Source organism: Grampus griseus (assembly GCF_964374135.1).
Source record: "Grampus griseus genome assembly, chromosome: 8".
Taxonomy (NCBI): domain Eukaryota; kingdom Metazoa; phylum Chordata; class Mammalia; order Artiodactyla; family Delphinidae; genus Grampus; species Grampus griseus.
Window position 1 is genome coordinate 55,005,741 of NC_139002.1, and position 16,816 is coordinate 55,022,556.

General features: G+C 58.1%; 1 protein-coding gene across 2 annotated transcripts in view; it reads right to left on the reverse strand.

Moving 5' to 3' along the window:
• Window positions 1-5,370: 5,370 nt before the first annotated feature.
• CAPN5 (calpain 5) overlaps window positions 5,371-16,816 on the reverse strand; it is a 57,173-nt gene continuing 45,727 nt past the window's right edge. For both annotated transcript variants that reach the window (XM_082660222.1, XM_082660223.1), the window contains exons 5-13: window positions 16,041-16,233; window positions 15,004-15,197; window positions 14,303-14,380; window positions 12,674-12,869; window positions 11,912-12,034; window positions 10,574-10,770; window positions 9,544-9,659; window positions 8,883-9,019; window positions 5,371-7,930 (exon numbers count right to left, since the gene is read on the reverse strand). In XM_082660222.1, the coding sequence (XP_082516348.1) occupies window positions 7,748-7,930; window positions 8,883-9,019; window positions 9,544-9,659; window positions 10,574-10,770; window positions 11,912-12,034; window positions 12,674-12,869; window positions 14,303-14,380; window positions 15,004-15,197; window positions 16,041-16,233 (1,417 nt within the window). In that variant the 3' untranslated portion in view covers window positions 5,371-7,747. The remainder of the gene's footprint in view (window positions 7,931-8,882; window positions 9,020-9,543; window positions 9,660-10,573; window positions 10,771-11,911; window positions 12,035-12,673; window positions 12,870-14,302; window positions 14,381-15,003; window positions 15,198-16,040; window positions 16,234-16,816) is intronic.

The window sequence follows — 16,816 nt, forward strand, 5'->3', positions numbered from 1 at the left end:
AGATACCTGCTCCCAGCAGAGGCTGCCAGACGAGATGGGCCAGCGTTCAGGGGGGCTGGTTGGAGGAGGGTGGACAGCAAGTCAGAGGCCTCCCGAGGGAAAGCGGCTGTGGGAGCTATGAGTGGCCCAGGCCCTCCCTCTGGGGTCTGCAAATGTCCCCATCCACCCAGCCCCGCCTGCAGCCCAGGCCCTGGCACCCAGCAAACACTCAGTGACAGTGACTTTTCCTTCTGTTTTTGGTCTTGGCCATCTCTGATGGGCCTTTGAAGAGACTCTCAGGCCGAGGGGCTCTAGGGGGTGACTCCTCCAGCCCCAGGACAGAAGACTGTCTATCCTGATCCTGCCCTGACGCCTGCCTTCTCACACACACACATATACATAACTCACACTCAAACACGCAGCTGCAGGGCACGGCTGCCCATTGGTCCCACATGGTCCTGGAGGACATGAAGCCACTGGCCAAGCCTCCACAGCACACACCCCTACCAGCCCAAGGGCCTGGTGCCAGGCCGACCTGGCTCAGGGCCCACATTCCTGAATCTGGAGACCAGGAGCTCATTAGAGCTTCAGGCTGATCACGGGGAAGGGCTGAGGGTCAGGGGCCACTGTGGCCCTGGGAAGGAAGGGGGGCTGGAGGACTCAGCCGGGGGCAGCACCTCTGCTTCTTCCCCATATTACCCTCGGAGCCTGTAGCTCTGGCTACGTCATCCCCCATTCACTTCTCCCCAGTCAGGCTCAAGGCCCTTCCTGCTCTGGCTTCAATAGACTTGCCAACTTCGTCTTCCCTTTCTCCAAGGGCTTCTCTACATCTGGGCCTTTGCACATGCTGTTCCACTGCCTGGACTACCTGGGGATTCAGAGATGTGTATAAATAAGTAATTTCTGACCAGTGGGGTGAGTGCAATGAGAAAGGGAGGCCCCAACAGACACATCACAGGGAGAATGGGCCCTGAGAGAGTCAGGGAAAGTTTCATACCTGGGTTTTGAAGCATAGATAGGAGTTTTCTAGAAGAAAGGATTAGGGAGGGGATTCTACAGCTAAGAACATGGATAAGAGAATATGGGAGAGGGAAGGATGAGCCACCCAACAGGGTTATTCCTGATAGAAAGATGAAGGAGTCCTCACCTGCTGAAGAATCACCATTGTCCTTGGTCAAATGCTCCTACTGCCCGCCTGGCCAGACACAGTTCTGCAGGGAGAGAGACCATGTCAAACCTCTGAGCCAGCCAGCCCTGGAAGCACTGAGCCTGGCTGGGTCACCTGGGCTCTTCCCAAAGCCCCAGCCCCTCCTCCCTGAGGAACCCTCCCTGGCTTCTCTCCCTCTGGCCACAGCCCAGCCTGCGTGACCTGAGCCTCTGCCACCATCACCAGTTCCACTGCCCAGAGCAGCTGAGCTCCCTTTTTACTACTGTTATTCAGAGATTCCCAAAGGGCTCCTAAGAAGTTGAAAGTCCAGCCCCCTCCCCTGGACATATGGGCAAAGGGGCCAGAGAGGGACCAAGGCTTGCCAAAGGTCACACAGCAGGACAGGACAAATTCAGGATTAGGACTTGGTCTCTGGCCACCCAGCTCAGAGCTGCCCCAGGAGTACAGGTGACAGGGACAGCCTGGCCCAAGAGGAGGGTCAGGCTGTACATGACCTGCTCATGACACAACGTGCCTAAAACCCTTCCAGAGCACCCCCGGCCTTCAGGATGGGGGCTCTAATCCCTCCCCCATCTTGCGTTTAAGGCCCAGCACTATGCGTCTCAGTCTTGCCTCTCTCTGCTTTCTTCCTTCCCCACCCCTGCCCTTGGCCGTTCTCAGCACTCACTCTTCCTGAAATATGCTGGCCCTTTTTATACCTCTTAGACTTTGTATACACTGGACCCTCTGCCTGGAATTCTGACTAATAAATTCCCACCTATGCTTCACGGCTCAGTTTAGATGGTACCTCCTCCAGGAAGTCTTCCCTGACTGTCCCCAGGCTGCCAAGAGCCCCAATATTTCCCTCTATCCAGCCCTGACTATATCCGTTTGTTGTCTGGTCAGGGTCTGTCCCCACCTCTGCTCCCAAAGTGAGGGAGCTGATACAGGGTAGGGTGTGGGGCTCAGCCATCACCTCACACAGCACAGGGACAGCTCAGGAAGGACTCGTGGGACTGAGTGTGGTGATCAAAAGCAGCCCCAGCCCATTGGCCCCGGCATGAGGCCCCTCTGGCCCCCTACCTGCCTCCCAGGATGAGCATCAATTTTTCACAAGGTGCATTCAGAGGCGCTGGGGCATTTGATCCTCTGCCCATGACACTACCTGACACCCGAGCCCTGACCCCTGCCCTGGGGCTCCGGGATACAGCAGGCACACCGTCCTTCTGGAGACCTGCACCTGGCCTGGGTGTCTGGCTGAGAAGGGAATTCAACAAAGGCCAGCAGGCAGCTGCCGTGGGGAGCTACGTCTGTGAAGAGGATGCCCAGCTGTGGTGCTGGCATCCTGCACCAGTGTGAGCCCCGAGAGCCAGGGGCAGAACCGGGGCCTTCAGGGCCTTGGTGGGTGGAAAGGGGTTGAAAGGGCCTAGAATTTAAGGGCCACGTGTAAGGAAAAAGCTACAAAATAGACATTTTTTTTCTTCAAAATAATAACTAATCCCTGTTCAAGTTAATTGCTTTTTAAATTGACAACAGAGAACACAGAACTGTATTTCCATTTCTGTACCCATGCTCAGTTTACCTTGTCCTCCCAACAACCATGGCTGATGGGGCTTCATCTCCCATTTCACAGATGGGAAATTTGAGGCACAGAGGAAGGAAGCGACTTATCCAAGGAGAGAGATAAAGAAAGAGATAGTGGCTGAGAGAGGCCTAAGGAGACAAAGAGTCAGGGACAGAGGACTCTGTCTGCCACCCCCAGCATGTCTGCCCCCCGTCCCAGCTCTGGTCAGAGATGGCAGGGGGCCCAGACCAGGAGCAATTGGCTGTGGGGACCGTGGCTCCAGGGTGGCCTGAGCCCATGACTCCCCCGAAGTCCAGCAAACCCTTCTCCCAGGGCTCAGGACAGCGGGCAGCCCATCCTTACCTGGGTCCCTGCTGCCCACCGGCCTGGCTGGAGCTGCCACCAGCACAGAGGGCTCGGGAAGCTGGGGTGGCAGGTGTGGGAAAATCTGCAGACACAAGCCCCCTCTTCCTCTGTCTTGCTCCGTGACTTGCTCTGGGGGTCTCTCTGGGTCTTGCGGTCTTTCGCTGTGTGACTCTCTCTCTCAGTCTCTCCCTTTCCTTCCTGCCCAGGGCAGCTCTCCGGCAGGCACTGCTGCCCTCTCCTCCCTACTCCAGAGCCTTCCCCTGGGAGGCGGAGTTGGAGGGCCCTCCGAGGTCTGGGTGTCGTGACATCAGCGTGGGAGGCGGGCTGTGCTGCCCAGGGCCCTGGCGGAGCCCTGGCCGCCCAGCGGGGAGGCCGGGGCACTGGGGTCTTTCTCGGCTGTGCTGCCGACCGGCGTGGGAGCAGGCCCGGAGCCACTCATCCCAGCCTCAGCTGCCTCCTGTCATTTGCAGTAATGCCCACCACCTGCTCTCAGCACCTGGGCAGGAAACCTTGTTCTGATCCCGACTTGGTCACTGATTTGCTGAGTCTTGGCCCCTGCCTGCTGTCTGCCAAGACTGTTTCCTTCTCCGCAAAATGGCTGTTTGAGACTCAGAGCAAAGGACCAGGCGAGGCAGGGCAGGAGGAAGCAAGCCCTGCCTCCTGGCCCTTTCTGCCGCCCTGCCCGCACCCCCCACACACACAGCCACTGCCCTTGCCCCAGGCCACTTCCCGAGGGCTCACCTCAGATGCGTCCCCCTGAAGTTCATCACTTCGCCACTGCCCCACAGCTTGTTCTGGGGGCTGGGGCGCGAGATGCCTGCTGTCTCTAATCATGCAGGGAACCTTCTCAAAGCAGCTGACTGGGAGCAACGCTGCATGTACCAGGGGCTCGTGCAAACTGAGGTGGAAAATGCGATTTTACAGTAGGGGAGGAGGGTAGAGAGTGAACAACATGTTCGTTATTAGCATCAGCGAAGACGGTGACACCGAGGACTCCCTGTTGAGACCTGGCCCTTGCACGCCGTGGCTCCAGCCACGCAGGCCTCTCCGGGACAGGTTTGGCCGGGGCGGAGGGAGGTACTCTTTTGGAGTCTCTGTAACTGGGCTGTGCCTGCAGGGAAGGGGCCACCTGGCTGCCACCCAAAGGATGGGGTGGGGGACCCAGGGAGGGACCAATGGCCCAACTGCGCCACCTCCCGGGCACAGCTGCCCGACGGCGCCCCCTGGAGGGCAAGCCTGAGCATCCGGCCTCCGCCTGGAGCAGCGGGTGGGAAGCGACGGCGCTGGGACCCCGGCTGTGCCGAGGCTGGGGCTCCCTCTGACCCGACGATCCTGACCCCCGAAGACCCCTGGGTGCTGGCGTGTGCTTGGCTGGGTGCCCATGACCGGAGCTGCTCCTGAACAGTCCCCACTGCTGGACTCCCACCTGCCGTCCGCACTCGATACCTACCACCCCTCTCATCATCTCTTGCTGAGCCGGCCAGACTGGGGGGGCGAGTGGTGTCAGCCTCACACAGATGGGAGAGCTGAGGCCCGAAGAGGAAATGGTGCCCCAGGCAGAACGCAGGTCTGAGCTGCGAAGGATGGGTGGGAGTGGCGCGGGGGTGTGTGGTCCCCTCCAGGTGCTGCACAGCTGCTCAGCACCCAACAGTGGCCAGGCACTACGCTAGGGCGGGCACATCGCTCAGCACATCCTTCTCTCACAGTCTTATGAGGAAATCTTGGTCTTAGTGCATTTACTCTTCCCTTACTCCCCACTCCCAACCCAGCCACCAAGTTCTGTCCACTCTACCTCTGAAATCCCTCTGGTTTCTCCTCCCCGCCACCCCCGCCTTTCTGGCTCGAGCTGCCATCATCTCCCCCTCAACAGCCTCCACTCTGATCCCCTACATCCACCTGTACCCCCACAAGCCCATCTCCTTTTCGGCTGCCCTTCATGCGGCTGCCCCCCTCTATTCCACAACTGGCTCAGGGCGAGGCCTTCCTGCCCCCAGCAGGCTCAGGGAACACCCTGAGCTCCCACATTGCCTCGCCACCGGTTCTCTGCATGTCTTCCCCACCAGTCTGTACGCTGCCCCGGAGCAGGCACTGTGGCTGCTCCCCCCGCCCCCGTGCCTGGGCCGGGACTTGGGAAAAGGCCAGGTGAAGGGACAGCCGAATGCCAGCACGGTCCCACCAGGCAGGCATCGGGGTCCAGCTTCAGCTGTAACTCCTTCACTCTCTAAACAGACAGTCACCCAGGCCTGGGAAACATTCCCTTCATTGTCCCATATCCCCAGAGGGACAGACAGACACAGGAAGGCCTTTCTGGAATTGTGGTAACATTTATTCTGAGAACGGAACAGGTCTCCACTCCCCTGACCCTGCGCTCAGCCCTGAGGAGAACGCAGCCCAGCTCGGGGTGCTGTGCAGCAGGGGCCCCACCCATCTGCAAATGGGGACTTGAGGCCCCTGTGGGCTGCCAGGTGCACCAGGCAAACAGAGCGGCTGCTCTCCCCACTCACCCTCCAGTCCCAGCCTGAAAGAGCTCCATCCTCACCTGCCCAGTCCCCAGGGCCTCCGGGGGACCAGGATCCCCACACAGCCAGGAGCCAACCAAGAGGGGCAGGGAGCAAGGGCAGGGCTGTCTGAACCAGTTCTGACAAAATGCCCAGCCCCCAGGCTAAAGCCCACACAGGTCTCCAGCTGGTCCTGGTTTGCCCCCGTAGCCCAGGTGGACATGGCTGAGCAAAGACCCGTGTGTTGGCCCCAGAGGCCCCAAGCTGGCTTATCTGGCCCTCGACACTCCACCCAACTCAGGAGTCTTCCTTTCAAACAGACACTGAGAAGTGGTGATTACATGACTGTGTCTAGTGTGTACGGATACAAAGATACATAGAGAAAGGGTATTGTTTTGCTCTTATACAGCACTTGCTAGGAAGAGTGCTGACAAACGATAATCACTGGCCCCACTTTGCAGAGGGGGAAATCGAGGCACAGGAGGTTTAAGCAACTTGCTCCTGGTCACACGCAAAGTCCTCACCCTAGGTTCGGGTTCTTGAGGAGAAGTCCCAGCTTTTCGAGAAGGAATCCTTTTGTCCTCCTTGTCATTCAGTTCCTGGCCCCTCCCATGACCCAGGGCCAGGACAGAGGAGCAGAGCCAGCCAGAGCGAGGGGTCAAGAATCCAGCATATCCAGCCAGGTCACTGCACCCAAGAGCCAGATCTGGAGCTGAAAAGTCAGCTTCCCCAAAGGAACTCCCAGCAAGGCCACAGGAATTCCTGATCTTGAACCAACTGGACTTTTTCACTGACATCACCTGGTCTGGAGCCTGAGAAGGGCACAGGGAGATCCAAAGATGGTCACAGCGCCAACACTCTCCAAGAACGCAGTAGGTGCTGGCTTGTAAAACATCCGAGTACAAACCCCCATCTTCTTCATCCACCTCCAGACCTCCTCTGAGAAGGTATGACCTCGCCACGTCCCTCCCCAAGCAGATCAAAATAAAATCAGAGGATCACAGGAACTGGAGCTTAAGAAGAAAAAAGGGTTCTGGCTTTCAGTTTTCCTTTAAAAACCCCTGGTTAAAATTGAGAGTTAAAATGGAAAGAATATAAAACGTTGAGGACTAAAAGGAGAGTTTTGGTCCAGGCAGCAAGAGGGTGATGTCTCCTCGGCTACGCTTTGAGGGGAATGTTGGTGGAAGGGCCTCTGGTCAGACAATGGATTTACCATCTCCTGTCAAGCCCAACGTGCAAACTGATGTCAGCGGGCCTGAGACCACCACTCCAGAGTCCCTGCTCCCGGGAAAAGCCCAGGTCTTGCAGCAGAGGGGGGTGCCTCCTCTCAGGTCTCTCCCCGCCTGGCCCACTACATCAGACACACTCCTTCCCGCGTCAGGGCAGTGGAGGCAGGACGCCCTTCCTCTCCACCCCCTCTCCAGGGACCCTAAACCAGAGGCTGGGAATGCAATCAGAACCTAGAAGGAGAAGGTGGCTGCAGCTCCTCTGGGCGTCTGTATCTGAGAGGACCTGAGAGCAGAGGCGAGGCCCAGGACGGACGCCGGGTCTCCCAGAGCTGCGAGGAGAGGCCCGGCTCCACATGGGGTCTCATGGGCATCGTTTATTCATTTGGCGAATCTCCTTTGAATTAATACCTGATGGGCGGGTGAGTGGATGGGATTCGAGAATGGACAGATGTCACCTGGACATTTCCCAAATTCTAGCCTGGGCAGGAACCCAAGAGCCCAGAGTCCTTTCAAGGTGGCTAGAAAACCAGATGTAGGTGACAAAGAAAGCAAGTCTTGGACACTGGGGCAGGTCTGGGACACAAGGGGCAGGAGTGGGCCTTGGGGATGTGGTAGTTTGTGTGTAAACAAGTGACATCTTTGGCACTCTGCTGGCAGACAGCAGGGCCTTGGGACAAGGTTTTCAACGGATAGAGGCCCTTAGCCATGGTGGCAGTTGGGGTAGGGAGGGCTATTTTAAATCTCAGGCAAGACGACTCCTCTATGAGAAGGGAATGCTTTGGGGTCCTCGGGACGCTGAGGCAAGTGTCCTTGAGAGGGACAGAGACCTCCCAAGGTTACACAGCAAGTCAGTGGAAAAGCTGGGAAAAGGACGCCAGTGTCCCGGCTCCCAGGTTAGTCCCTGGCCTGGCTGGGGACATGCAGATGGTGGTGAGAACTGTGGGTGCAGGTAGATGGGCAGGCGTCAGATGGCCGTGAGGGAGGCACTGCTGAGGATGCGCACAGCAACGGTGCCCGGCAGGTCGCTGGGCTGCTGGCTGTTGCGGTCTCGGAGGTGGAGGGTGTGCAGGGCCTGGAGGTCGTCTGAGCTGGCCTTCAGGTGCACCTGGCCCAGAAACTCATCCTTCAGGACTCGGTAGTTCCAGATCTGGAGGGAGACAGAGGATGGTTGGGGGCCATCTCCAAGACAAGGACTATGGGTCTGAGGGCTGCTGACAGCGGCGGCAGAGCCTTGACTCCCCTTCCTGTGATGCAAGCTGGGCTGAGGAAAAGGAGCCCTGCGTCTGCCTCACCATGGACCTTGGGCAAGGCCATGCCCCTGCCAGAGCCTCAGGCTTCCTCCCATATGTCAAAGCTCCCCTCCATGTATACAGTTAAATCTGTCATTATTAGCTCTGCTGTTGACCTTGGGTGACCTTGGACAAGTGATACACCCCCTGCTCTGGTTTCCCCATCTTCAACATGAGGTTTGGATCAACGGCTCCTAAGGGTCCTTCCAGCCCAAACATCTATGGGTCTGTGATTTGATCCGGAAGGACTCAGTGTTAAAAAACTTGGAAACCCTATAGTAGCTCCCCCAGGATACCCGAGCGTTTATTTACAGATGGTTTCTCACCGGGAGAGATGCTGGCCTGGACCCCAGGGACAGAGGGCTTCCTGCCAATGAGCTCAGAACTGTGGCCCCCTTGGCCTGAGAGGGGAAGGAAGCCCGTGCCCAGGACCCTGGCTTTCTGATCCCCTGCTCTCAGGCAATAGTCACTCCCACCATCTGCCACCAGGGGAATTTAAGGAACAACTCCCAAGGCTTTGGGGCAAGAGTGGCAGAGATGCCCACTGTCCCTGGCCAGGAGTCTGACCCTGCTGTGTCCCACAATCCCTACAGCTAACCCAACTCATCCCACCCCACAGAGGGGACTCTGGGGCACCGGGAGGGGCAGGCAAGAGAATTCCCTAGGCCACACCATGCCAGGGACAGAGTGGGAACCAGAACCCAGTGTTCCTGGGTCCCTGTCAAAGGCCCTGCCACGCTGGGCCCAGCCACTCTGAGTGCGGAAGCATGAGGCGGGGGGCCCAGGAGGGACCCCAGACAGGTGGGTCACCTGCACAGTGATGGGCTGGCTCGGCTTCTTGCGGTAGAAGATGCCTTTCACATCATACTCAGGCGTCGAGGTGCCTTTCTGCACGGCCGAGCGGACTTTGTCCCCCTCACTCTCGATGATCACGTACGAGTTAGCCCCTAGAAAGAGGGAGTGGGCAACGGGGTGAGGGTGGGGCTGGGACAGGCCCCGGATGAGACAGAAGCCTGGGCTCGTGTATTCAGGAGAAGGGAGACCAGAGCCTGGCCAGCTCCCTAACTTCCAGAGACAGGAGGGGACACACTGGTAATCTCTGGTCTCCAGACCTTTAACCAAGCTGTCCCCCTGCCCGGAGCACCTTTCTCCCCTACCTTCCTTCACCAGGCTTCACGCCTTAATACCTCCTTAGCCTGGAGAAAGGCCCCCCCTCCAAAAAGCCTTCCCTGAGCCCTCCCTCCTGGCTGCCTGTCCCTGCGGCTGACTGCCCTGGCACACTGGAAGCCGCCCAAGGGCAGGAGGCAGAGCGTGTTCTTCTCTATACGCCCAGCTTCATCCCAGGGCTGGGCCCAAAGTGGATGTCAGGATGGGTTTGCTCATTCAATGAGTGAGAGCAGGAGAGCTCTGGAGGCTGTGTCTGTGGCTTGGGAGGGGAGGAGGGCTGGGGGTTTTCTCCAGGCAAGCTCACCTGTTGGGGAGTCCTTGAGACCGGCGGCCCCCAGGACATGCACCTGGGTCACCTGCTGGGGGTAGCCGCACAGGGAGCTCCAGCAGGAGTGGGGAGGTTCATCCAGGCGTAGCTCCCTGATGCAGGGCAGAGGAGAAGGGGCGGGAGGTGATGGAGAGGGTCCGGGAAGACGGAAGGTCAGGGGATTCGAGAAGAGTGGGGCGGGGGTCAAGAGCAGCGTTTAGTCCAGACAATGCTTGTCTCGGGCAAACAAAGCCCCATAAGCTTCCCGCTGCCCCATCCCTACCCAAGGGTGCCCCCTCCTCTCCCAAGGGAAAAGCAATGTACCGAGCGTTACTGTGTGCCAAGCACTCTGCTGGGATGTTACAGGTATTGTCTCTAATCCTCACACAGCCCTGGGAGATAAGTGACTGCCACTCTGCCCATTTTACGGATTAGGAAGCATCAGGATCGCTGGGGGGAAGGGGCTTGCCCAACACAGCACAGACTGGCGGGACCGAGGTCCGCTAATTCCACAAGCTGCCCCCCCAGTCTGGGACGTGGGCAGGGAGCACCGACTCTGGGCCGCCTAGCAAGGTGGGAGGGCAGTGTGGGACGCACAGGTCTGCACTGCAGCAGGGATGGGGGTGGTTTCAGGGTCCACCTAGCCGGACTCTGCCACTGGTGGCACGGACTCAGAAACCACCCCCAGCCAACGTCGATCCCCAGTTCTGATCTATAAAATGAAGGGGTCAGGCCTCCCACCCGAGGGTTCAGGAAGAGCAAATGAGCTGAGTGAAAGCTTGTTTGTAAACTGTGAAGCGCTCTGCACACGTGAGCAGCTGCTCCTTCGTGTGGCCAAGAGAGGCTGGGACAGGGGAGGAGAGGAAGGGGAAGAAAGGGGATGGATGCTAATGTCAGGCCAGGGAGGCTGGAGGCCCAGGCTCCACGGCTTAGGACGACACTGAAGATCTCTGGGCTGAAGATTGCGGGCCAGCCTGGTGTGGACCTAGGCCCTGCCAACCCAGGCCCCCAGCCAGTCCCCACGCACCGGCAGTTGGAGGGCACATCAGTGAAGACTCGGAGCAGGAACTCGCCAGTGTGTCCTGGCTCGAAGGTGGTGGGGATGATGACGTAGCGGCCCTCGGGCTGCTCCGTGCGCAGGAAGACACTGCGGGAGTTGATGTAGATGGAGCTGGCGGTCCTGTGCTGCAGGCTGTGCATACGGTACTGGCGGTTCTCCTCCACCTGACGGGGGTGGAGACATCGGGTCACACAGAGCCCCTCACCCCACCCCGCACCCCACATCTCCCCCTCGTTGCCGGAAGAGGCGTATCTACAGAGTCAGAAGTACATGAGAATCTGTCTGCCTAGGGCTGGCGGGGAGGGAGGTGGATGCAACTGGGTGGTGGCGGCTAAAGGGTGCGGGGTTTCTTTTTGGGGTGATGGAAGTGGCCTCAAATTGACTGTGGTGATGGCCGCACAACTCTACAAATACACTTTAAGTGAGCGAGTCATATGGTATGTGAATTATATCTCATAAAGCTACTGAGAGGGGTGGCAATGGGAATCCCCCTGGTGACAATGTCTGCGGGGTTTCTGACATCACAACAGAATCAAGTATCACTATTTGCGCAGGACACAGCATGTGTCCATGAAATGACATCACCAGCTGCCGGGACATGCTGGACAATTCCTGGAATAAGTGCCATGATAAGCTATAGTCACATCAGCGAAGGTCATGTCACGTCAAAGTCACAACGTCAGCACGCAGTGAATGTTCCAACATGCTGACGTGGACAAACGGTTATGATACGACCCAGCACATCAAATGCCAGGGCCTCGACTCAAGCCGTGGGCCCAGCACATGCACTTGGTTTCATTAGGTTCTTGGTGTCTGGCAGGCCCACGGCGCCCCGCTACGCTGCGTGTCGTCACACACGGGGCGTCACAACGTGTGGAAGGCCTCGGGGCCCAGGCCAGGGGAGTGGCCGGGGGAAGCCCTCCTGGCTCTGCCCAGGATGCTTCTTCCCAGTGCCCAGCAAGGCTTCCAACTCAGGGGAGCCAGAGCCCTGAGGGAGGAAGCCGTGGGGGGCCCCCCAGAGCCTAGGCCCGACCACCAGCAATCGTCCCCTTCCCCCGTCCAAACAGCCTGTGGGTCTGGGCAAGAAGAAATCAGGCTGAGAGCTCCAGTGGGACCAATCCGAGGCAGGCTGGGCCTCTGTGGGGATCGAAACAGGACCTGTGTCACAGCACAACCATGGCATCAGCCAATGTGGCCAGGGGGACAGGGGTGATGTCGGAGACCAAAGTGTTCTAGAGTGTTCTCCCCCAGGCCCAGGCAGCCCAAACTCTCCTTACCCAGAGCAGGGGTCCCAGCTGGCCTCACCTTGTAGATGTCAAAGCCAATGGCCAGATTTTCACCCTTGCCATCCCGGCGGGTGGACTGTTTGGGCCGTTGCTGGATGCAGATCAGCACTTCATCTTCTGGCTTTTTGACATCAAAGATGTACTGCGGGTGCAGCAGAGGAAGAGGGGCGCACGGTGAGACCACACCGAAAACGGCTCCCGAAGCTCGGCCCAGAGCTCAGCTGTGTGAACTTGGGCAAATCACGTCACCTCTCCGAGCCTCAGTCCCTCATCTGTGAGATGGGCTGGCAGTGTCCACCCCGCACGTGGGGTGGGAGGACTCGGGGAAACGATGGATGCTCAGCTCCGAGCCTGCATGCAGCTGGTGCTCAATGAGGGCACACCGGGCGTGAGGACCAGGCGGGTGCCAGGGTCATGACCGAGGAGGCCGCAGGGGAGGAGTCCCGTGGGGAGCCAGCCTGGCCAAGTCTCCCCAGAAGGAGCAGCACCATGTGTGAAAACAAGGGGTTTGAGGCCCTAGCTCAGCCTCTAAATACAATGTCCCCGTAACTCTTATCAGGGCACTCATTAGTCCTCAGAGCCTGCAGGTCACATTGTGAGGTTGCGGGTGACAGGACCTCCCAGACACGCCCATCCAACCCCGCTGTACAAACGGTGCACCGAACCCCACGGAGGTACAGGGATGTACCCGAGGTCGTGCCGGAGTCCGTGGCAGGACGGCGCCGAGGGCCCCACAGTTGCTCAAGGGGTGGGGGCGGGGGGGATCCCCAAGGAGGCCCACCTGCGGGTTCTGGAAGAAGGTGTCCTTGTGGTTGATGCAGCCCCCGCTGCGGTTGTGCAGCGGGTCCTCGTGCCGCGTCCAGGCGCCGCACAGCCGGGCCTCCTCCCACGTCTTGTGGATGCTCAGGTAAGACGTGTTGATCAGACGGCACTTGATGATGTCCGTGAAGTATCGGCACACGTCCTCAAAGGTCATCCTGGGCGTGGCAAGGGGCTGAGCCGCTGGTCTCCCCACCCCACCCCGCCCACCAGCCTGCCCACTCGCCCCACATGCTCTGCACCACGGCCTACACAGCAAGTGTGGACATGGCATCACACGGACCCTTCACATCTCTTTTGGCCTCAGTCTCCTGCTTTGTAAAACGGGAATAAATCTAATGACAGCTGCCTACCTCAGAGTTAGTGCAGGAATTGAGCAATGCAATAACAATAAAAGCATGTAATACAACTTCCAGCAGACAGGAGTTGCCAAAGGCTGGCCGTTACAATTATTAATAGTATGAATAACTAATGTGTACAGCCCTCTACAGTTTCCATCCATTGTCATCCACAGCTAGTGGTGGAAACCCCTTGGTAGGCGAGCTGCAGTGGCCAGGATACTGCCACACCTGCAGGAGCCTGGGCGGGGGGAAGGGAAGTGCCCACCCACCTTCAAGTGTGCACATATATGAGAATATGCACATATATGCATCAAGGGTGAACATATCTGAGAAAGGCCTTAGGAGGAAGCCCTTTCCTGATGAGGGTTTTCTACCGCTATGTTTTAATTCGACTGGCCCCTGAGCCAGACTGGGCAAAGTGGATCTCATCCACAGAAGCCCACACCAAAAGGCCTGGGGGGCTTCCTGCAGCGGGTCCCCTGACACCTGCAGGAGGGGACCTCCAGGATCACTGCCATCTGCCTCTGGATCTGCCTGGGGCCCTCACAACATCTCCCACACACAGGGTACCCTGTATCCCTCCAGGAAGTGGTTCAGTCTCCAAATCAAGTGTCCTGCTGAAGAAAGACACTGAGCCTGGCAAGCAGGGCTAAATGCAGAATGAATGAATGCCGAATGAATGAATGCAGGAGTGAATGAATGCAGGAGTCACTATCATGCTCTTTAAGCAAGGCTGTTGCCATCCTCCAAGCTCACCTCCTCACCTCCCTGAACTCACTCTTCCCATCCCAAACCCAAGTGTGCTCTCTTGCCTCTGGGCTGGGTCTCTGTCCTTGCCCAAGGGCTCCTCTGCACCCTGAGTCTTAGCTCCTCCAAAGGGCCTCTCCTCTTCCTACCTGCTCTCGGCATCAGGCTGCCAGCATGCCCTCTGCCCTCTGGTCAATTCCCCACCTGCTGGTACCCTGGCCTACTTGCCGAGGGCTCAGCCCGGGTACCAGAGCAGCCCAGGGTCCCCTGACATGGGCAGTGGAGGCTATGGGGACGAAAGGGTCCATTCTGCCCAATTCACTTTACAGAGGAGGAAACAGGCCCAAAAAGATGCAGTGGCTTATCCGAGGCCACACGGCAAGTTGATGGTGGGGCATTTTTAGAGCCCTGGCTCCCGCCTCCCTGTCCAGCGCCTCCTGCCCGGCACACAGGAGGCTCCCCTCTCAGCCCTGGACATCCGCCCAGGGCAAGAGCACACTCACCAGAACTCGCCGTCATCCTGCACAGTCACACCCAACTTCTCCCGCTCACTCTTGCTTACTTTCTGCCACTCCTCTGAGCTGGGATGTGAGCACAGGGGAGGGAAGAGAGAGGAGTATCAGAGGGACGCCCTCAGGGCCACTCTGGCAAGGGTCAGGAGGCATGAGGGACAGCTCAGCTCTAGGCCTCCATCAGTGTGGGTGTAGTTGGGGGCACCCAGGGCCATGCCCAGACCCCTCTCCAGGAAGTGCTGTCTGCCCACTCTCTCAGGCAACCGTGGGCTGCCACCATGCCGGGGATCCGGAGGTCTGGGAGCAAAGCTGCAGGCTTGGGGCAAGTGGGGGGACTGACCCTCAGTGAAGGGAGCTCCTTCACTGGGGGCCTAGGCTCTGCTCCTCTCCTGGCCTCACCAGGGCCATTAACCAAGCACAGGGCAGTCACCCCCATTCCCACCCTTGGTGGCCTCCCTCCCTGCTCTCCTCCCCACTCAAGCGCCAAGACTGGTCTCTACATCCCCTACAGGAATCAGCTCATCCCCACCTCCAGACCTCTGCCCATGCTGAATCTATCCCCCCACACACATGCCTGCTCCAAAGTAAGTCTTCTCCTAATGTCATCCTCCCCCCAAATCCTTTAAGGCCCAGCCCTGGTGCCACCTCCTCCAGGAAGTCCACCCTGTCCTTGCCCAAGCCCCGGGCCTCACGTGTCACTCCAGGGCCCGTTCCACTCCCGCTCGCCCCAGGGGTTGCGCAGGCGGATCATGTCCAGCTTCTCTGACTTGAAGAAGGCCAGCAGGCCACGGCCCAGGCGCACCTTGCGCACATCAGTGATGGCATACGCATGGCCCTTCACGAGGCCACACGCCAGCCGGGCCTCCATGTCTGCCGCTGTCACTGCCTGTGGGACACAGTTGCTCAGAGGCAGGGCAGGGCAGGGCAGGCTCCACCTGGAGCCAGAGGCCACACCACCCCCTACAGGACGGGGAGGGTATGGCAGCCCCGCACAAAGGGGAGACATCATTCCTCTGAGGTTAGGGACTGACCTCCACATTCACAGCCCCTTACAAAGCCGGGGAACAGCAGTGGGGGATAAAGGAAGGGACCTGCAGTGGGATCGGCCCAGGGCTGTGTTGGAGTCGACTAGCACTGGCTCAGTTTTGCAATCTGGTTGTTAAAACGTTAGCCTGAAATCAACCACGGTGGGAGTATTTACACCACAGAAGTCAGCAAACCAGGGCTTTAAAATTTTCCAGTCTTTTATCAACATACCACTGGGTCAGCCAAACCTGGGTTCAAATTCTGCCTTCACTGAGTCCCAACTTTCCCACCCAAAACCTGAGCAGTCAATGAAATGAGACGATCGTCTTGAAGAGGCCAGGCCTGTGCCAGCAGGCAGTAGGGGCTCCCTCGCCCTTCCCATCGCCTCGCAACTGTGATGCCTTAAACCTTGGCCAAAGGACCTATCACTCCGTTATGAAAGGGCTGGAAAAGGGGGACGCTAGTTGAACAGTGTGGGCAAGGCCTTTCGTAGTGTAAGGTTAGGGCAGGGGGCCCGAGGCTTGTGCTGTCCAGCACTGGGGAGGGGCTGCAGCCTCTAACTGCTCCCCTCCATGAGGCTGAGGGTCTGGATTTGTGATCCAACCTGGGCAGGGGCTCTCCCTGAAAAGCCAGTCACCTCCCACCCCAATCAGGGTCAGTGAAGGGGACGGGCCGCCTCTGGGGCTCGGTTCTGTGTTCTCACCTTGATGGAAGCACTGATGAGGCCTCCCCGGCTGTGCACTTTCAACACGCGCTCAAAGAGCTGGTTCCTCTTGGCCTCATCACTGGCAAAGTCACCCTCGGTCAAGTCGATGGGCTCGGAAACCCCACCTGTGAAGTCCACCAGCGCATCCGCTGTGTTGCCTCCATCCAGGGCCTGGTAACAGCCTGCCAGCCTGGAAGCAATGTGGAAAGAACTCCCAGTTCACGTTCCCCAGCCAGTCTAAATCCTTCACCTGATAGGGGAGATTTCTGAAATTCAGAGAGGTCAAGAGAACTGCTAAGGTCACACAGCAGGCCACACAACCGAGCCAACCCAGGTCTCTGGCTCCCAGGCCAACGTCTGTCCCACTGAACCACAGCATTTTGTCACTCAAATTCCCCTTGGCCTTCATAGCCCCATCTTCAAAAATTAGCTGTCCAGAAATCCAGCAATTCTTTTCAGAAGTGTTAAAAGTTCATATGTCTTTTGACATAATTCTGGACGAGTAACATTATTTATAACAATGTAAAACTAGCAATCACCTAACCGTCTAACAACAGAGAACTGGTTTTAAAAGCTAATGTTGCATCTCAAGCAGCCATTGAAGAAAACACTGTAAAGGAATTCCTACTGCAGGGAAAATGCTAGTGCCTGCTTGTTACATTTGAAAAGGCAATACAGCCGGACTCCAATTGTGTCTAAAATGTATGCAATAATTCATTTCAAAAAGATTAAGCATCTACTATGTGCAATAGAGCAGGTGCTAGGACACAGCT